The sequence below is a fragment of the Podarcis muralis genome, chromosome Z (assembly GCF_964188315.1).
Source record: "Podarcis muralis chromosome Z, rPodMur119.hap1.1, whole genome shotgun sequence".
Classification (NCBI taxonomy): domain Eukaryota; kingdom Metazoa; phylum Chordata; class Lepidosauria; order Squamata; family Lacertidae; genus Podarcis; species Podarcis muralis.
This window is the reverse complement of record NC_135673.1, coordinates 7,172,686-7,194,557: the sequence shown is the minus strand read 5'-3', so window position 1 is coordinate 7,194,557 and position 21,872 is coordinate 7,172,686. Positions and strand designations below refer to the sequence as shown.

Genomic DNA, 21,872 nt, shown 5'->3' with positions numbered 1-21,872 from the left:
ACATCCCCTCCAAACTCCCCCAGGCCACACTTTGTTGCTCTTGTCAAATAATTTAAAAAGGAAATTTGGCTACACAGTACCCAGAGGCAGTGGACCAGCCTGGAACTTTTAAGAGCAGTGGAGTTTAATCATGAATATACTCAAGGCCAGAGGCAGCTGATGTCCCTTGGGACTGGTAAGGCAGAAAGCACAGGCACTAAGGATAGGTGGGGACAGAACCAATAACAAGCAGAGGCAACTAATCCTCGTTTGCTTTGGTCTCTTGCTGCATTCTACAATGAGAAGGAAGCTGACCCAGTCAGGGTCAGTCAGGTCCACTCCCTGGGTTAGTCATAAGCAAGAAGGCAGGCACATAGGGGCTGGCCGAGGGCAGAATGAGGTTGATGGGGCAGTTAATTCTGATAGACCAGCATTCACTGCTCAAGGCACATTCCCTTTACAAAGAAATAACCCCAAATAGCCCTCCTCCTATGCTAGCCTGACTGCTGCCTAGGATCTGGTGGAGGAGCCCTCCTCTGTTCCCTGTGGTGGAAGAATGGTTGGCAGTGACTAGGGAGGGCATTCTCTGTGGTGGCACCCAACTTGTGGAACACCTTCCCCCCACTGAAGTTTAGCTATCCACCTTCTCCTGCTGTTTTCTGCTGGCGAATGAAGGTGTTATTATTATTACTATTACTATTGCAGCAGGCATTTTGCCTTTGCTGGGTAGATGTTTTTATCTGGATATCATTTTAACCTGTCATGCCTGCTTGGTTCCATTGTATTTTGCTGTGGATTTACAGCAAGGCTGTAACTTATACAGAAAAGCAGTGTGAATAAAGATACAGGTGTAGATATATGGATATATACATAAATCAAATCCACTTATGGCCATACATAGAGCAGTTGGTCAGTAATCAGCATGGTGCTGATTAAACACCAAGGCTGCAGGTTTGATCCCGATGAGGGACAGCTGCATATTGTAGGGCCTTGGACTAGATGATCTTCATGGTCCCTTCCAACTCTATGATTCTATTATTCTTTTGCAGAAGAAGCTGAACTGAGGAGGGTGACAAGAAGAGAGGGGTGTCTTTGAGATGGCAAAGGGGAGAATGGTGGTCACTCACCATGACGGAGATGTGAAGAATATGCATCTGTTCCTCCACAATCTCTGACGGCTCCTGCAGGGTCGGCGGTGTGTTCCTAGAGAGCTGTTCAGCACTGCTCATAGAGACATGGAAATAGAGGGTGCCATTTTCCAGCCACTGCTGCTTCCAGTGTACCAAGGAAATGTCAGAAACCGTTCCGGACATCTCTGCAAGAACAGAAACAAAGAGTTGTTCAGTTTAGATACTGTTGAAAAGGGCTTCTTCCTGGGTATCTCTCAGCAACTCCCATTCTCAACAGTATTCAAGCTTAAAGATCATGTAACTGCACGTAACTGCTCACAATATCATATAATTGCAGAGTTTGAAAGGATTCCCAAGGATTTTCTGGTCCAACTCCCTAGAATGCAGGAATCACCGCTAAAGAATCCCTGTCAGATAGTCAGCCAACCTTTGCTTTAAAACCTCCAATAAAAGTCTACCACCTTCCAAGGTTGCCCATTCCACTGTTGAACAGCTCTTATCATGCCCTTTGACAACGTGCTATAGATCAGCCTTCCTCAACCTAGTGCTCTACAGATGTTTCTTCTACAATTTGCAACACTCCATCTGTTGGCCGTGCAAGCTAGAGTTGATGTGAGACGTAGTCTGAAATATCTGGAAGGCATCTACTACATCTTTCACAGCAAAGGTGTCCAATGAAGCCCTCTGCACTGTGAACCTTCTGGGAATAAGGCAGGAGGATCCTGCCCACCCTGTGGCCAAGTTCAGACATAATGGGATATTATGATTTCCAGCTACATGAATAAGGAGTGTGAATGCCACACTCCCACCCAATATCTCTTTCTCTTTCAAAGCTTCATACAAAGATTGCTGATTCTGGTTTCAAACAAAGCTTGAGTTTCCTGCAATGTACAAGCAGAGGCGTACCTAGCACCTCCAAAGCTGGGAGAGATCATGGCCCAGAAATCAAAAAGTTTGCATTCTCTTGCCTTTTGCATCCCAGAGCCATTGGAGCTTGGTTGCTCTGCTCCTCCTCTCCTCCCCCCTCCCCCCTCCTCTGTTTGTCCGTCCGTCTGCCTGCCTTTCTGCCTCCCTCCTTCTCCTCACTGCTTTCCCTTTCACCTCCTTCCTCTTTCTCTTCCCTTTTCCTTCTCCTACAAATTAGTGCCCACTCTGCTGCTGTGATGGCCTATGCCAGCAACTGGATTCCTACACCAAGGTGAACAGAGGAGCCTGCATGCCTTGCCCAGCAACCCAGAGCAGTGGAGGAGCAGCCCAGGGTGGACTCCGAATCACTATGAGCCAGAGTGGAGAAGCACAATTTTTGTGGGGCCCACCCCCCGGGCCTGCGCCCTTGGCAGTGGCCAACCTGACCAACCCCTAGGTACATCCTGTGTCCAAGCTCAGGAACTGTTGTTTGTTTAAATTCTAATTTTAGTGAGAATATCCAGGATAAAACAGTGGTTTCAGATCACTAGATAAACAAACCCATTTGGATGGCAGGGAGAACAGTGGCCTGTTCACAGTCAGAAATGATTGCTTCAGATTTTCTCCTTGCAGCCATGAAAGAGAAGTGGGAAGGAGGAGCACATTGAGTCCAAGGCTCACTACAGCTCATTCACATGGCACAATTAGGGGGAAACTTTGTCCCTCCAGATGTTGCTGAATTACAACTCCCATCAGCCCCAGCAAGCATGGTTAATGGCCAAGGTTGATGGATGTTGTAGTTCAGGAACATTTGGAGGGCCAAAGGTTCCCAACACCTGACATAGCAGGAAAGCATGGATTCCCATTATGTCTTAATCAAGCCACAGGCTATTAAGACAGGAAAACCATTTCAAATCCTTATATAATGAGAAGCAAGTCATTCACAATGTCTGGCTTCGACCCTTAGAATTGAACCCCAGATGGTTTGGTGACCCTGGGCCAGTTGCCCAAATTTTAGGTTATTAAATCAGATGCAACTTTATTAGGCCACTCGTATCTCAGAAGCTCCTGGTGATAAACACGTATACACTGCATGCAAAACCTCTTCCAAATACCAGCAAATTAAAACTAGTACAAACATTGCCAACAGCAGAACATAAAACACTCAACCTGCTTAGGCTCAGCTACCAAAAACGAGCTGAAACTGAAAGATCCTACACCATTTCTGAAAGATACTCATGAATACAAGCAAAAGGAGCAGCCATGCACAATCTTCTAGTCTTAAAAGGGGCTTGCCCGTGGCTTCAGAATTAAGATATGCAGTAACTGCTCTTGGAAAGATTGTAGCCAACAGCTAAAGACTTCAATATTTTAAAATTCTGCTCGTGTCAAGGACTCATATGCCCCTCTGCGCAAGAGAGGTTTTCTGCTCCACGTAAGTTCATTTTCCTTTCTACAACACTGGCCCCCAGCACAAACTCCCCATTTTGCAGTACTGAAAAGATAGCTGATGTGAGCTTAAGCTGGTGGAACAGATATGAACAGGCAAAGCAGACCCTATCTAGAAAGTGAAACCCTTTGCGTGGAGCTTAGCTTACCTGTCCATCAGACTTATCCCCCTCCACCCCCTCACAAAACTCCCACTGTTCTATAGCTGACTGAATACCCAGCTGCTGTTTTCCCCCTTGACAGAGACAAGGTTAAACCATTATTGCAAACTCCCTTACTCAGCACTTTGCTAATTATTCTATCGACATATCCAAGACAGAGGCATTGCCACTTGAATGCCCAACGAGGACAGTTAGTGGCCCAGGTCGCTCATTATCCAACCAGGAACAAGGACAGGAAACACAAACTTCCATCTAATGGCCCTATCTGAATACTTCAGGAGAGCTGGGGAATAAACGCCTATCAACAACAGCAACATAGGTAGCTGCCTTATACTGAATCAAACCCACAGGGTCATCTACCGCAGTACTGTGCACATCGACTGGACTGGAAGCAGTTCCCCAGGGTTTCAGACGGGAAATCTCTCCCAGTCCTGCCTAAAGATGCCAGGAATTGAACACGAGACCTTCTGCATGCAGGACACATGCTCTCCCCTGATAAATTAACAATGCTTTGTTTGCTTGTTTATTAAAAATGTGTATTCAATCTTCCTTGAAAGCTTTTAAGTGAGCCAACAGATATCACATGTGCCAATATAATACCTGGGCCAGAATATAATTGTCCTTCCGATTCTGCACTTCACAGAAGCTCACAATACAATCCTCAACCCAAATAACATGCCAAAATGCATTTTAAAAAAACTGTGCAAAATTTAGGACAAAATAACCTCATGTTGGTTTTACCTCAGAGTACTGTAAGAACAGGTCATTACGGACTTATGAATGAACACATGCAGAAACTGACGTAGCAGAAATACAGTGATCCATCCAACACTACTCATAGATACACATTTAGAACTTGCCTACATCAAACTGCATTGGTCTTCTGAGTCATTCCTGAACATCCGTTTGTTTTGAAAAGCATTTCCTAGGCACTACTCTACCCACTGCAACACTTCTGACTCTTCATCGTTCAGGCTTTTCATTACCATTTCCCTCCCACTCTCTCTCTCTCTCTTTCACTCCACCCCCCCTTCCTGTTTCGTATGTTTAATAAAGGCAGAAAGCCCTGTGGGCAGGGACTGTATTACTGCTGCTTTCTGTACGGCGTCTAGGATGTGAATGATGCTAAACAAGCATTAAATATTAATACTGATAGCAGTAGACAGTAGACTCTGAAATTGTGAAGAAAATATGGAGAACGACCAAGTGGTACACACAGAATGAAGACAGGAGATCTCGTGGCTGGGTCGCAGTTTCTCAAATGTGGTGGCTAAGGAAGTTCGTGGCAGAGACAGAACCCAAGGGGCACTGTGGTGCAGCATTCTGCTTCCCAAATGGGGAGCATCAGTGCTGCAGCCTGCTCAGTGCCACCTCACTTGCCCACCTGCACCCTGGCCACATCACAAGTCTCTGCCAGAACAAGGCAGAAAAGGGAAGTTATGGGGGAAAGGGAAGTTAAAGAAGAAAAGGAAAGTTATGGGGAATGGAAGTCTCCTTGCTCTGAGGTTTAAGGCTGGAGCAGGCCAGGAGTAGAATTAGAGAGAGAAAAGGTTGTTTCAAACCAACTAACTAACTAGGAACATAAAGAACAAATATACAAGAAGGAATCTGCTGTAGGTGCATGTACAAGAAGGAAGGATGAATGCACATGCAGCCTGGAAGTGGAGTAGGGCACAAGTTGAGTGTGAAAGGAGAAGCAGAAAAGGCAGACCCTCCAATTGTCCCTTTTTTCCAGGGGCATCCCTGATTTAGAGAAGCCATCCAGGTTTGTGATTTGATCCTGGGATGTCCTGCTTTTCCTTAGAATATACCTATTTTCATTAGAGAAATGTTGAAGGGAATGGAGTTATGTTGGAAGCTGCCCAGGGTAGCTGGGGCAACCCAGTAAGATGTGTGGGGTATAAATACAGTGGTACCTCGGTTTCCGAACGTAATATGTTCCAGAAGACCATTTGACTTCCAAAACATTCAAAAACCAGAAGCATTTACTTACGGAAAACTCAATGCGGAAGCTGCATGGCATGTTTGACTTCAGAAAAGCATTCGAAAACTGAAACATTCAACTTCCAAGATGTTCGAAAACCAAGGTACCACTGTAGTAAAATTATCATTATGGAATGGGACGTCCCTATTTTCATCAGAAAAATGTTGGAGGGTATGGCAAGGAATGGCAGGAGATGACAACTACTTTGAATGGCATCTTTGGGCAACGGAGGGGGAAATATAAAAGAACCCTTCCCCACTTTTGAGCCTAAAATAGGAAGGCTGAGTCCAGGGTCAATGTATGGGCTTACCTATAGGAAATTTAAGCTATAGAACTCCTTGTTGTAACAATGATATTATTATGGCAAAGAATTTGGCAATCTTCAAAGATGGATTAGGTAGTACAGTAATGGAAAATGATTCCAGTAACTGCTAACTGATTAGGACAAAATTTGCATCTACCTGCTATACTAATTGTCACCTCTCAAGCAGATCCTGGAGGTAGAAAGTTTCGGAACCGCAAAGCTTGTCTAATTAGCATCCATTCATTGTTACTAATGGATTGAAAAAAGGGAAACCTTCCCATAGCAAAGTTTGGGGAGTGGGGCATTGGGGGAAATAGCCAGAGAATTTTTTTCACTCCAGGTCACTTCATGGAGTTGAAAGGCGACATGGCAGAACAGAATGCTCTTTCCTGCTTCATCACTACTGTCCCAAAGGGGGAGATGGGAACCATCCTCACAACCTCATGCTAAATAGGCAGCGAGTGAGCTCAAAGGTTTCATGGGTACCAGAGAGGTCCTTGTGGCTGTTGTTGTGCTCACAGGCCCCATGTTGGCAACTGCAGAATTACAAGGAAGCATTCAGGGCCTTTGGCACTATCCCCCTTATTTCAACTGGATGGAAACACTTCAGAACAAGCAACTTCCTTTAAATATTTAGGGACGTGGTTTGGGCATGCTTACATTACATTGGGAATTCTTACATCCAAGGCATACTATATTACTGTTTTCCAGAATTCTACTTTTCGGGGAAGAATTGAGGGTTCTGGACAAGACTGAGGACGTCCAGATAGTTCAAGAAAACCTTTAAATGCCCCTTTACCTCTTCCACAGGAGACAGTAGTTTTATATGCCGGAGAAGCCACAAAGCAAGCACCTTTAGTTGCTAAGGCTTCTTAGCTTTGCTTGGTTACTAAAAGGTATTAAGGACTGGATTCTGATAAGAAATCAAAATGATCCAAGGTTATCCAAACTATGCTTGTTGGAACAAGCTGTAAAAACTGCTGATAAGTCTTCTTGGTATTCCAACCTAGTCATCCAATATAAATCAACACTCCCCACACCTGGCTGAAATCCATCTAGGACAGCTCAATCAGGGCAAAGCAATAAATATGTTTAATCTATAGTGCTTGTAATAAACATCTCCCAGTACATAGAGATTAAATACTCTTAAGTTGCTCCTTGAATGAAAACTTAAGCTGCATTCCTAACCACACTTACTAGGGAGTAAGTGCCATTGCTCGGGACTGCAGAGTCTGCTGTGTTTTGGGAAACTATCAGATATGATGCCTTCCAAAATCTGAGAAGGCTTTTCTCAAAACTGCATCGTCCATCGGGAGAGAATGTGTGCTTGTGGAACAAAATGGACAGAAACATTAAATCATTTATCTATTAAACTGCCCCCTCCCTGATAAAACAAGGTGAAAATGACTTTCTCCCATCAAAAGGATATTTCAGTTCTGCCTAATTACGAAGGAAAACTGAAGAACTGGTTTTTTTACAAGGACCTTGGTATTAACTATAGTTGGGAATTGTCAAATCAGTCAACTTCAGTTTTTCATTTTCCCAACATTTTCAGTTATCCAAATCAGTTCGTAAATTTTAAAAAGTCTTTATGAAAATTCATCAAAACCTTAGTGTGAATTTCTCCTAATATACACCTTTTTGCAAAGCTTATTTTCTCTTTTAGAGTTTCCATATTAGGATGCATCTGTGTATGTTATTTTCATTATTACATGCATTTTATGCAAACCTCAGCCTGGTATATGCATTTTTGCACACTATTTGTTTGGAGAGTTGCAGCACAACACTCAGAGAAGTATTAATTTCAAAGGATGGCAATGTCACGTATTGTTTCAGTATGTGTGGATTAGGTACGTTTGCCTTTAACTGCAACCTTGATCACATTTGTGCCCCAACCCCTACTCATAATATAGGGTTGCCATACGTCTGGAATTTCCCGGACGTAGCTGGCCAGATTGGTCGTCAGAAACAGTGTCTGGGCAGAAATCGCTTAAACATCCAGGAAAATCTGGACATATGGCAACCCATGTTGGCAGTCTTGTTTTTGGCGATCTGCCTTAGCTCAAGAACTTCATTTTTTTCGGACTTTGCTCAACAACATTTCTTTCTGGATTTTCACTTTTTGAAATGTGGCACCCCTTTCATAATACATTTGGCCTGCATAGCTGGCCATTAGAGCAAATCTTCTGAGACTCAATACTGACTGTTGGGGGGGGAGGTATTTTGTTGTGTTTTAGAGTATATTTTCATTCTGTTGAAACAGCTAAGTTTCAACATGAACTAACTTTTCCAGCAGTGCCACTGTATACTTAATGGCTGCTTTCACTAATCAATCCTCCATAACCACAAATCTCTGAAGTGAGTACCCAAGAGAAAACCTGTGGGTCACACTGGGTAGTTCAGTGAAAAATGTCAACATGAGGTGCATGGGCAGCAAAAACACAAATCCATATTAAGAATTAATAGGGAAGCTTAATATAGTTAATGTCCCATCGGTTATATGTGCTGGGCATGAGGGTCAGATTCAGGGCACTGTCAACAGAAGCATCGTTTTCGAAGACTTGGGGATTAATAACACTGTTCTACTCTGCCTTTGTAATATCTCATTTAGAACACACTGTACTTTTCCACAGATAATTTGATTAGATAATGCAGGACCTAGAAGACTCAAGAGCTGTGCAGAAAGGAATAATGATGATCAGAAGGGAATCCACGGATTCTTAATCTCAGAAACAATAGAGGGAACAATTGCCCAAGCTTTCCTAGGCCAAACAAGCAGAAAGAGCTTTGAACTAAAGGGGGAGAGATTTATGAAAACATGTGAAAGAACTTCCTACTTAATTTTATTAAAATATTTGTACTTTGCCTTTTGATCTACAAAGTCACACAAGGCAACTAATAAGAAATGTTTAAACTACAATAAAACAAGTATCAGTAAGCACCAATAAGACACAATAAAAAGAACCACCAAAGAAGCAAAACTCAACACAACTATCAGCAGCAGTAATTCATTAATAAAAATCTGTATTGCAAAATCCCAAAAGCTGGACAGGAGAAACACCCTTGCCTGGAGCCAAAAGTGGGATGGGCAAGCTGCATGGAATCACAGATGGGGAGAGCACTGTTGCATTCAGGTCCTGCTTGCAGGCTTCCCATGAGCAACCTAGTTGGCTGATGTGAGAACAGGATGCTGGACTTGAAGGACCTTTGGCCTGATCCAGCATACGTTATGTTCTCTCCTGAGAACAGAGTGTATCAGCTGGTAGAGGCACATAGAACAGAGTCTTCAGGGAAGACCTTAGCGTACATATAAGAGAAAGCAATTAATCAGGTACCCCAGACCCAAATTGTGGAATAAAGTACTTTGGTAAGATATAAAAGTGCCTTCTGTGGTTTTCAAGGGAAGTCTCAGCAAACATACACTCAAGATGCTTTAGGTGTTGGCAAAACCATGGTTTGAGCTTCTAGACTGGCAAGCCAGGATCTTGAACTAGTTGTTTTGTCTCCCCCACCATATGCTTAGAGGTTGGCTTCACAGATATGTAAGTCCACCCCCATCTCCACAGTGCAGAATCTTTCTGAGGTGCAGAAGTTCACTGCCCACCTATCCGAAAGCACTGAGAGCTGTCATCAGGAGATTTGGAGTAAAGTTTCACCATTATGCAGATGACACCCAATGCTATCTTTTTTATCCATCTGAATCAGGAGAGGAGGCAAAAGTGCTAGGCTAGGGCTTGGAGGCAGTGATGGGCTGGATGTGAGCCAATAAATTACAGTGGTGCCTTGCAAGACAAAATTAATCCGTTCCGCGAGTCTCTTCGTCTTGCGGTTTTTTCGTCTTGCGAAGCACGGCTATTAGCGGCTTAGCGGCTTAGTGGCTATTAGCGGCTTAGCGGCTATTAACGGCTTAGCGCCTATTAACGGCTTAGCGGCTTTAAGAAAAAGGAAACAAACTCGCAAGAAGCAAGCCCATAGGGAAATTCGTCTTGCGGAACGACTCAAAAAACGGAAAACCCTTTCGTCTAGCGAGTTTTTCGTCTTGCGAGGCATTCGTCTTGCGGGGCACCACTGTATATCAAATTCTTGAAAAGTCAGAGGTGTTATCTGTTCCACATTCACTAGTAAAGGAGGTAGAGAGATGGCCTGTTCTGGATGGGAATGAACTCCCCTAGAAGGATGAGGTCTGTAGCTTGGAAGTGCTCCCGGATCCAGCACAGTCAGTGGAGGCTTTAGGTGGTCTCTGTGTCCAGGGTTGCCCACTTCCATCTCTGGCTGGTTCAGCAGCTGCAGACCTTCAGTTACAGGGAACCAGGCAGAGGGAGGGCCTTCTCGGTAGTGGCGCCCTGTGGAGCGCCCTCCCACCAAATGTCAAAGGAAAAAACACCTACCAGACTTTCAGGAGACATCTGAAGGCAGCCCTCTTTAGGGAAGCTTTTAATATCTGAAGGACTATTGTATTTTAATATTTTGTTGGAAGCTGCCCAGAGTGGCTGGGGAAACCCAGCTAGATGGGCGGGGTATAAATAAATTATTATTATTATTATTATTATTATTATTATTATTATTATTAGTCAGGAGTGAGTTGCTCACTGTATTTCATGCTCTGGTAACCTCTAGACTGGATTACTGAAACTCACTCTATTGTGGGGCTGCCATCGAATATGATTCAGAAATGTCAACCAGGCCAAAATGCAACGGCCAGATTAGTGGCTGTGGTTTCATTTTGTGCCTATATAATCCCTGTTTTAAAGTAGCTGCACTGATTGCCCATTCATTTCCAGACCCAATTCAAGGTGCTCACATTAGTGTTTAAATCCCTAAATGGCTTAGGCCCCAAATATCCGAACATCCCTACCAACCTTGTCAGCAGAGGGAGGCAATTCACCTAAAAATGGCAGCGCAGGAGAAGGCTTTTTCTGTGACAGTCCTTAAACTGTGGAAATTCCTACTAAGGTGCACCTAGCATCTTTATTGTACATCTCCTGCTGTATGCTGTAGGCACACTTTCTTACCTTGACCTTTGACAGGTAAGGTACCTTGTTTTGTGGGATCCACTTCTTTCACAGAATTTATTTGGTTCTGCTCCATTTAGATGAATTTTACATGATTTATTGTGTTACATTTGCTTTTAAAGCTGCATATTCTATGTAGCCTGATCTTGTGATGAAGGGTGGGTTTAAAAAAATCTTACAAAATAAAGTATTATAATAAATAACTATGGCTTAATGATATGTGAATTCAGTCACGAACAGCAAGCCACAGCAGGAAGTGTGGTTTACAAATCACCTTCAACTTTGATGTCTTGGACTGTTAGTCTCAAAACAAATCACAGTTTGTGGGCAGAGTTAGGTTCAGACATTAAGACAATCCATGGTTTGGCCAAACAAATCATGGCTTTCCATTATGCCTGAATTTATGCCTTGTATAAATTCATCTGCCATCAGGACAGAAGGTTAGGCCAAATGGTTCATTATTTTCCAATTTGGAAGCTATAAATTAACTACTTCTTTTTTCTAGCTGAAAAAGCTGAGTTATCTCAGAAACCAAAATGTGGAGTGTAATATGTTCTCCTGGTGAAGTATGACTTGTAGATAGAATGCAATTTCTAGTCTTCCCACAAAAACCTTCCAAAACAGGAGAGGGAAAACAGGAGCACAAGTGAAAAAGGTTTGAACAGTGGGACAAGTTAAGCTAACCCACCCAAGGTTTCACACACACACAATAATCATTTTGCTTTTGAAAAATGTGTTCATTTTAGTTCTGACAACAGAGAAACAGTCCATAACCTTTGGTAGTGAAACATTGAAAAAACACTAAAGCTTCAAATAAAAAACCTTTTTTATGAGGTATATAAGAGGTGATGTAACCAATATCTGTATTTTTAAGAGGGGGTGGGGGAGAACAGCACCATGGAAATCCGCTCAGAACACTTCTGTTTGTCAACTGCTACAGAAACCTTCACCTGAACCTCAATAGCAATAACAGTACTATCAGGAGACCTAGAATTTCATGCACCTGCTAAGGATGAAATACAGTACTGTATATAAACCTGGCAATATGAGAAACCCATACATAGGGACAGCTAAATAGACAGAGATGTCATTGTAGCTGACAGACGACATTAAGTAGCTTGGTGGATGTTCTGCTAATAACTGATGAAACAGATAATTCAGGTTAGGAAGTGGGGTTTTGTTGCCATGGGGCAGGGCGAGAGTTGTTCTGCCATATGAGACTCCTTAGACTTAAACCAGATATAAAATATATTTTTCACAGCACTGTATGTAGCCCTGTCTGGAAAGTGAGTTTTATCATTTCACTTGTTTTTGGGATCCTAGCTAAGCGAACAGAAGCTGCAAACATTGTGCTTATGTGGTTGGTGCAGCCTTGCATATAACAGCTCGCCCGGCAGCCATAGAGTTCCAAGCAACTGAGTGAGCAGAGGAGGCAACAGCAAAGTTAACAAGGAAGGATTGGTTTGGCTGGTTTGCTTGCCTCCATTCACTTTCACGGTGCAGACTTCAACCTGCGATGGCACACGAGGACCTATTTTACTTATACTTACCGTACTTTTCTGTGTATAAGACTAGGATTTTTTTACCAAAAAATAATGTTATAAAAGGGGGTGTAGTCTTACACACAGGGGCAATCTCCCCCCATTCTCTTAATTTTGAGTTCCCCAAAATAGGAAACATCTTATACACGAGGGTGTGTTATACACGGAAAAATACAATAATTATAAATTTCCTCAACCATCTTCCAAGGAGGTAAGGCAAACACATCCACTCCTCTAACCCTTATTTCCCCTCTCCCCCTCACAAAAAAACCTTATGGTGAAAGACAGCCTGGAGTGATGGTGGTTAACCTGCACTCCCACTCACAGTGTGAGGTTCATGGATGAAGAGGGATTTGAAAGCTGCTCTGTAAAACAACAATAACAACAAAAAAACTGTTTCTCAGCAACACTGGACCCACATCAAAAGTCTTAGGTTGAGAAAGACAGCTGTACTGCATAGCTCCTTGGAAAAGGGGCAGCAAAAGTTTGAATGACCAACTCATTTAGATGTTATTGCACTGATCTTTAGAATGTGATATTAAAATGTTCAGTGTTTGACCACTCTAAAGAAAAGCCCTTGCTCAATTGGCCAAATATTGGCCAAATATTAAAACCACTAATTTAGTAGAACAAATCCATCCATTACAAAAATTCTAGTTAGCAATTATGAAACAAATTACATTCTAAACTATAGCAATCAATCACTACAGCTAATGATATTATGCAAATATAAATGTGAACAATATTCATGAGACTGAGAAGCTCTTGGCTTTTATCCTAGAATCTCGGCGATGACCAAGGGTCATTATTTTTAAACTAAGCTACTCATGTATACATTGCACCATAGGAGCTAACTCCTAGGGGCTGAGGTCCCTCCCCCCCATAAAATATTTGAAGGGGCCAGGTCCCTTCAAAATTAATGGGTATTGCCATTCAAATTCTGTGTGTGTGCTGTGTCATGTGATTGATTATGTGGGGTGGGGCTTACCTGCCCCCTCCCCAATATTTTATTCAAGTTGGCAGCCCTGCACTGCACAACCCATGCATAGTTATGGTGACAGAGCAGGAAAGTGGGTGCCTGTTCTTAAGGGAGCAACTATGCACACTCAGATTTCTGTAGTTAGCAAGCCAAAAGACTTCTCTCCAATTTGCCCTGTCAGATGGCACCACAATGCAATTAAAACTGTCACACTCTTGGCTTCACAGAATAGCTGACATCACACAAATATGACACCACACAACCCCAAATATGAACTGCAGTGCCAAGCACAATGTAATGTGATGTTAGTATTAAATGTATTTAGAAGAATAGATAAGAGCTTAAAGGCAGGTTAAAAAACTATTCCTGTTCTGCCCTCACAGTATCCTTATGAGGCACATGTACTTAAGACTTGATGACCAACACTGTCCAGTTAGAACACGGATAGCCAAAATGGTGCCCTTGATATTTTACTAGACTGCAGCTCCCGCCATCCCTGACCACTGACCACTTTGGTTAGTGTTGATGGGCATCCAACAAAATCTTAAGGGCAGCACACTAGCAACAGCCAAATTAGAACCAGACAAATCTAGAACATGCCCCTCTTCTCTGAAATTTCCCAGATCTGTGAATTTCCCTTGGGCTAACTAAGGCTTTTCCACTGGAGATCCAGAAGTTGTTTTTAAGTTGACACCTTCCAATTTTGAGTTGTATCCAATGTTACTCAGAGCAGACCCACTGGAATTAATGTACACAACTAGAGTCCGCTGATTCCAGAGGGTGCACTCTAAGGAGAACATAGATACAGCCCTTTGTCAAGATTTTGTTGGGGGGGGGGCATGTTTTATACCAAACTATTTTATTATAAAGAAAGAAAAAGCATACAATTCACGTGGGGTGAGGTGCAAGTGTGAAGAGAAGAAATTGGCTTAGCTATTTAATATTCCTTGGTAAGTAGCAACACTGTCAAAGTTCAGAATGAAAATTTGCCCAGCTTGTAATACTCAGACACATTATGAATTGAGGGTCATTTACCCAGAAATTCTTCTCCGCCTTGGAATGCAAAATAAGATTAGAACAGTCAGCAGTCAGGTTGGGCAGACTGCTTTGTACACACAAGGGTTCTCTAATGTTAGCCTAATGTTTCCAAAATTATTGTGGATTGGTGGGAACCACAACAGCTAATTACCTACCCAGGCAGCCTGTTCAGCTGGAAACCATCACCTCTATTTGGGTAAACTCTCTTGATTGTTTGTTGTCCCTCTAAACACATCTAAAACCCTATCTTGTTCCTCAATATATTTATTTTGGAAAGTACATTAGTGGTCGAATTTTCAAGCACAACTCCACCATAGCAGATGCTGGGAACTGCAACCTTAAAGGGGAATCTGCACTGGAATTCTTTTTACATAATCCATTTGTATAAAGATTTGTGTACTTGCCACCATGGTTCCTTGGGGAGGAAAGGCAGGATATAAATTTAATAAATAAATAATGCATATGTGCACCATAACATGACCAACATTTTGGGTTGTAAATACCCAATGTTTGTTCTTGGAATATACCCATTTAAATTATACATAGTCAGACCGCTTGGTCCATTTAGTTCAGCATTGCTTACACTGGCTGGTGGCCACTCTACTGAGTTTCAGACAGGAGTCTCTCTCAGCCTGATCTGGAGGTGCCAACAGATTGAACCTGGGACCTTCTGAATGCAAAGCAGATGCTCTCTCACCAAGCCATGGCCTCCACCTGAGTAGCACTTAGGACTCAGCTACATTGGCAAAGAAAAAGTGCTTTATATCCGTTGTTCACTGTGCAAAAGGCACTGTGGAGTTCCACTTTTGCTAACCCAATTTCTCATACAAAATTCACAACGTGTTTAACTGAAATGCTTCTTTGATCCAGCCTTAGTGGGATACATCCCTATAAGTTACAGAAGAATGCTAAAAAAAGCAGGAAATTTGCTTTACTTTCCTAAGGCCTGCCAAGAAATTCATATCTTTACATCTGACTGAAGTGCACTCACCACTGAAAACTGCATTACGAGATTATGATATGATATATGACAATACAATACAATACAATACAATACAATACAATACAATGCAATACAATACAATACAAATCTGTGCTTGCTTAGGAGCTGATATATTTAAGATTCTTCTGTTCCTGCTGAATTGGCGACCCTCCCCCCAAAGGCAAGGGACAGCTATCCCTTTGCAGGTAGATTGGGTGGCAACTAATTTTTACTCAAAATAAGACTCACTGAAATTAATGAACATGACTGAGTTAAGTCAATTAATTTCAGTAGGTCTACTCTGAGTAAAAATTTGCTGAACACCACACTTTCCCTCCAAACGTAGAAGAATTGTGCTCAAGAAGCCCATTTTGCTTCCAGCACATTGTACAAATATGTCCCTGAAGAACAAGCAGGGAAGACGTTTCCAGCCAGCCATTCAGTTGTCTGCTCACAAGAAAGGTCAGAGAGACAAGGAAACAGAGAGACATACGCACACAAGAGCAAGATGCTTTCTGATTGATTTTGTAATTCCATTTTCTCTCTGCCATTTCTACAGTCCTTAAATATAAACATTTCATTGAAATTTTCAAGTCGCATTACAATCAAACTTAAAAGCAAAAGGGCTTAAATGCATTTGGTCGGGAACCAAGACTATTCCCATAAAAGCAGATTATGCTGACATGATGAATATAAAATGAAACAGCAGATATTAAAGTTGGAGAAATGTTGTTCCATGCCTTCCAGCTGCAGGCAAACTGAGTATGGTTTTCTCCTCCTCACATCCCTTCCCAAGTTGTTTAACTGAAAACATAAAAATAAAAAGGAGTGAGATAGCCTTTTCACCTTTCTACTTTTTCTAAAATAGCCTACAACTCTTTAAAAATTCAGAAGGCTTTTAAAAACCCACAGCCGTGTGTGGTCCTTGCAAAATCATGTTAGTATTCCTCTCTTACTGTCAAGGTTGCAGGCCACTTTTATCTGTCACAGAATTTTGCAGAGCATGTTTTGTTTTTAATTGGCTTGTTCTTTCTAATCTACCATGCTTATTGTCTTTTTATTTAATTTATCAAGGTCATTATTAAAATAAGTTATACAGCTTATTTTTCTTGGGGGAAAATCTTCCCCATGTGAATAGCAACACACACCTCGGCCTGTCCTCCCTTACTACCCTCCTTTTCCCAGTATGATTACCAAGCTAAACGTGATCTACAGAAAAAAACGGAAGATGAAAGAGAATTGAGTCCATGCAAAGAAAAGAAAAAAGCAGCAGCGGAAGGCCATAAATTTAAACAGATGGAGTGGGAGCGGGAGTTTGTGGAAGTGGCTTCCTAATGTGCAGGTGGCACAATCATCTTAGCATCCTTTAGCAAGAGCCAGGAACTTTCCACACCTCCCACCTAGACAATAGATCGCTTTTCTCTCTCTGAATGTAATTGTGCATGAAGCTTGTGAGCATATATATTTTATAACGCTCATGAATAAAAAACTGATATTGCAAGTAGCCTAGAGCAGGCAATTGGTCTCTGTGTCCCCTCTCCCCTCCCCCTCTCACACACACAGGGAAAAGAGAGAAAGAGAGAGAGAGAGATTAAACTCAACTTTCAACATTGGTCTTGTAGGTCCCAGTAACCTCTGATCTGGCTGATCTCCTATATGTACTCAGCCCCTCTTCAAATTGCATTTGAAAGCATGGCTAACAGGATAACCAATATTCTGAACTACAGCCAATTTAAATCTCACCTCTGCCACAAATTCACTAGGGAGACGTAGGCAGTGTAGTGTAGTGGTTAGAGTGCTGGACTAGGACCTGGGAGACCAGGGCTCGAGTCCCCACTCAGGCATGAAGTTCACTTGGTGACCTTGGGCCAGCGACTACCTCTCAGCTTAACCTACCTTCAGAGGTATACCTAGGCTCCCTTGCACCCTTGTCAATGAGATGTATTGGCGCAACCCCCCCCCCCCACTCCTTGCACCCTTGGGAAGGAGCTAATAGTGCCACCACCAAGCGGGGAGGGGGCCCTACAGGGATGTCATTGCCAGAAACTAGATTCTCCTGCCGAAGTGCCCAGGAGAGCCTGTGCACCTTGCCCAGCTGCCCAGAGCAGTGAAGTGTGGAGTGTGCAGATGGGCAGAGAGGCGGGATGGTGCCATATTTGCGTCCCTCTGAGTCTGTGCCTTTGGTGGGGGACAACCTGGTTAGCCCCTAGTTGTGTACCTGCCCACCTCACAGGGTTGTTTATAGGGATTAAATGAGGAGAGGGAGAACCATGTGCACCACCTTGAAGCCTTTGGAGGAAAGGTGAGGGGGGGGGGGTAAATACTTTTTCTCAGCTCCACTGTAATAATGAGTATGATCATGTTTATTTCTGATTTTATAATATTTAAGCACCAATGGAAATGGTATTCAGACGTGTTATACTGTTGTTGTTGCTGCTGCTGCTGCTGCTGCTGCTGTTATATCAACGGTGTGACAAGTTACAGGCCCTCATACACACAAAATTCTGCAATACAAACTAGTTGTTGCCCTTGAGATCCACACTTGCTTGCAAACCATTTGTTTGTTTGTTCATTTGTTCCAATCACAACGCTGGGTGGTGGGAAGGCCTCCAAATTTTTATTTATTTATTTTTATTTTTAACTCGCATAGGAAGTTAAAGATGAATCCATCCTGTTATTACAAAATGCATGCAGGATCATTGATCAGCAGAACAGGGAAATGTGCAGCCTGTGCAGGTTCTATCCTTGCTCTCTTCACTCCCCATTTTTAATCTGACTGACACTTCCTAACAGCAGCCATCTGGTTCCTGGTTCCATTGGGCATTGCACTTGCTAAGACTTTAAAAGAACACCAAAATGGTTTCTTTATCTGTTTTCCTGTGTTTCTTTTCTTTTAACTGATGATTTTAATCAGTTATTCATTTATTTTACTTCAATCAATTTTACAACAATTTGCATTTAATAATAATCATTTTAAAGTATAAAAAAATAACAAGATATGATTACAAATGAAAATCTAATGCAAAGTATGATGAAGATCCACATTTAGAGACCAGTGTTTTGCTCCAAGAGAGATGGTGAACAATTTAAGAGCAAATAATTAGCAAGAAAACTATATATATATATTCATGTAAATATCAAAGGGAAATTAACTGTACAGTGGTACCTTGGGTTACAGACGCTTCGGGTTACAGACTCCGCTAACCCATAAATAGCACCTCGGGTTAAGAACTTTGCTTCAGGATGAGAACAGAAATTGTGCAGTGGCGGGCGGCAGCAAGAGGCCCCATTAGCAGAAGTGGTTCCTCAGGTTAAGAACAGTTTCAGGTTAAGAGCGGACCTCCAGAACGAATTAAGTTCTTAACCTGCGGTAACACTGTACAAGGGCTTCCCTTGCACAAAGGAGCTTTTCCTCCCTCCTGTGTGTCTCGCCTGCCTGCTCCTACTACCTCAGAATATGTTCTGGTGGTTCCCCCAATTCTCTGGAGCAGATTAGGGAAGACAAGAGGCATGTGAAGAGGAGGGCGAGTTCCATTGCACAGGCAGAAGTATTTCCCTGGATACAATAAGAATGCCATGTACAAATTATTATTAATTTATTTTTAATTTTTAATTATATAAAATAAATTTTAATATTATTAACTTGTTATTATTAATTATTAAATAAATTAGTAACTAAATTATTATTAATTTAGTTATTATTAATAACTAAACAAAGGTAAACGCTGCACCTATACTTCACCCTACACACAAGGCAGCATAGGAGGCAAACCCTAGGGGCCGAGGCCCCTTTGCCCCCCTCTAATACAATATTTGAGGGGCCACCCCAAAGATGATGGGTATGCCGCATCTTGTGATCAATTATGAAAGGCAGGGTTTACACGAGTCCCTCAATATTTTATTCTAAGTTGGCAGCCCTGCAAGGCAGCATCTTCCAAGCACATCCTTCCACATACAAATTTCACTCCTCTTCATTCCCAACAATCATACCCATAACACACGTAGCTAACCCCCAGCCAACAATTTGTTGCAAAGCAAGCATCTGGTGCGAACACAAAAAACCCAGGCAACATTAATCACAATTTACAACCAGCTCATTCACCCACTTCCATCTAGAGCAGCCTCAGGCGCAATTGGGGGGTGTTGAATAAAAATAAGGGGGCAGTGGAAACATAAAGAAAGAAGAAATTATTGAAAAACTGTTTGTACATGTTTTATCTGTTGTGTAGTGCCATTTACCACCAGTTCGGGTGCTGTTTCAATGACAGCAATGACACCTCCCCTGGATCTGGTGATCCTGCTGGAGGTAAGGGGTTTTCCAGGGTTTGGGTGAACCATTTCAGCTTCACTCAGGAAAGAAAAGTGGATCATAGGTTACCTGCCTATTTGGCCAATGGCAGGAGAGCTGCAGCGCCAGCCCTGCCCCTTCACTTAAAGAAGGTAGATTTCCAGGGGTGCACTGAGTAATCTTTTTTTCTGAAAAGGGGTCAGTAGGCCTATGATCTAGAGTATTGGTCTTTCAGCTTTTGGGTTGCAACCTGATCTAAGGTACGTTACAAGAGCAGCACTACAGCCATGCAAATGTATGGTAAAAAAATAAATTTATAAATAGGTCCCAAAATGCATCTTAGGGTGAAAGGTGTGTCCCAGTTCTGAAGAAGTTGAAGACTCCTTATATAGAGCAGTATGCCACCACACAAACAGCAGCATAACCACACACACCCCAATATCACCCACTCAGGCAACGCCCTACTCTATACTGTTTCAATCTCTCAGTGAATGGTGTTAAGCATCTTTACAACACCGTACAACACTACAATTCCCAACACCCCCTAACAAACAACAATTCATGGGATTTTTTGAGGGAAAGTCACATACTACTACTAATAAGAATAATAATTTATTATTTATAACCTGCCCATCTGGCTGGGTTTCCCCAGCCACTCTTAGAGGCTTCCAACGGAATATTAAAATACAATAGTCTATTAAACATTAAAAGCTTCCCTAAACAGGGCTGCCTTCAGATGTCTTCTAAAAGTGTGGTTGTTGTTTATCTCTTTGACATCTGGTGGGAGGGCGTTCCACAGGGTGGGTGCCACTACCGAGAAGGCCCTCTGCCTGGTTCCCTGTAACTTGGCTTCTCGCAGCGAGGGAACCACCAGAAGGCCCTTGGAGCTGGACCTCAGTGTCCGGGTAGAACAATGGGGGTAGAGATGCTCCTTCAGGTATACTGGACCGAGGCCGTGTACTGGATGTATTTTTAATGTATGCTGTGGATCTGCCAAGCACTTTTGGGGGGGGGGCAGTAGACCCTGGTGGACAGGAACTGGTTCTTGTTGTCAAAAGAATTGAGTACTTCAGCAGGTTGGCAAGAGTGCTGTTGAAACAATGCTGCTGACGCAGGCACCAGATGCTGAAGCCTGACTATTGGGAGCCCTGGTCAGAGACATTCCTGCTTAGCACCTTACCTACAAACCTTCATGGACTAGATACCCCTTCATAAGAAACCATTCAGGGAAATCGACTCTAGTCCACAGAAGCTTATGCCACAACAGCTCCTTTGAAGGTGCCACAAGCTTCCATTTTTGCTTATTTGTTTCTAAAAAAAAAATCCCCCTTCTTGGGTTTAACTGTTTTCCCCCCTCCTTGCTTCAGACAGCTTCCCTGGAGCAAAGTTCTGGGCAGACGTGTTTGCTACAATATCCTTTAGCACATGGGTAGGCAAACTAAGTCCCAGGGGCCGGATCCGACCCAATCGCCTTCTAAATCCGGCCCGTGGATAGTCCGGGAATCAGCGCATTTTTACATGAGTAGAATGTGTGCTTTTATTTAAAATGCATCTCTAGGTTATTTGTGGGGCCTGGGAATTCGTTCTCTTTTCTTCTCTCCAAAATATAGTCTGGCCCCCCATAAGGTGTAAGGGACAGTGGACTGGCCCCTTGCTGAAAAAGTTTGCTGACCCCTGCAGTTTAGCACACATCAGAGCAGGTTAAACCACTTCCACACACACAGCTCCACTGACACAGTAGCATTTGGTTCAGTAGGTGCAAACAGTTCTTCTAAGACCATGCATGCAGCAGAAAGAAAAGCCCATTGTATCATCAAGAAGAAAAGACAAAATTCCTACCAAAACCCCCGAAAGGATATCTCAGCCTCCTTTAGCATTGGCATTTTATGGAGAGCCAACAGGCCAACTAATAAATGCCACTCTATTAATGAAACTTATACTACTATATCTGGGGACGTGGGTGGCGCTGTGGGTAAAAGCCTCAGCGCCTAGGGCTTGCCGATCGAAAGGTCGGCGGTTCGAATCCCCGCGGTGGGGTGCGCTCCCGTTGTTCGGTCCCAGTGCCTGCCAACCTAGCAGTTCGAAAGCACTCCCGGGTGCAAGTAGATAAATAGGGACC

The 21,872-nt window shown here is 42.8% G+C and overlaps 1 protein-coding gene across 3 annotated transcripts in view; it reads right to left on the bottom strand.

Annotated features, from left to right (window-relative positions):
* ASTN2 (astrotactin 2) overlaps positions 1-21,872 on the bottom strand; it is a 682,965-nt gene that overhangs the window by 518,669 nt on the left and 142,424 nt on the right. For all 3 annotated transcript variants that reach the window (XM_028714606.2, XM_077922442.1, XM_077922443.1), the window contains exon 2: positions 1,107-1,294. In XM_028714606.2, coding sequence (XP_028570439.2) covers positions 1,107-1,294 — 188 coding nt within the window. The remainder of the gene's footprint in view (positions 1-1,106; positions 1,295-21,872) is intronic.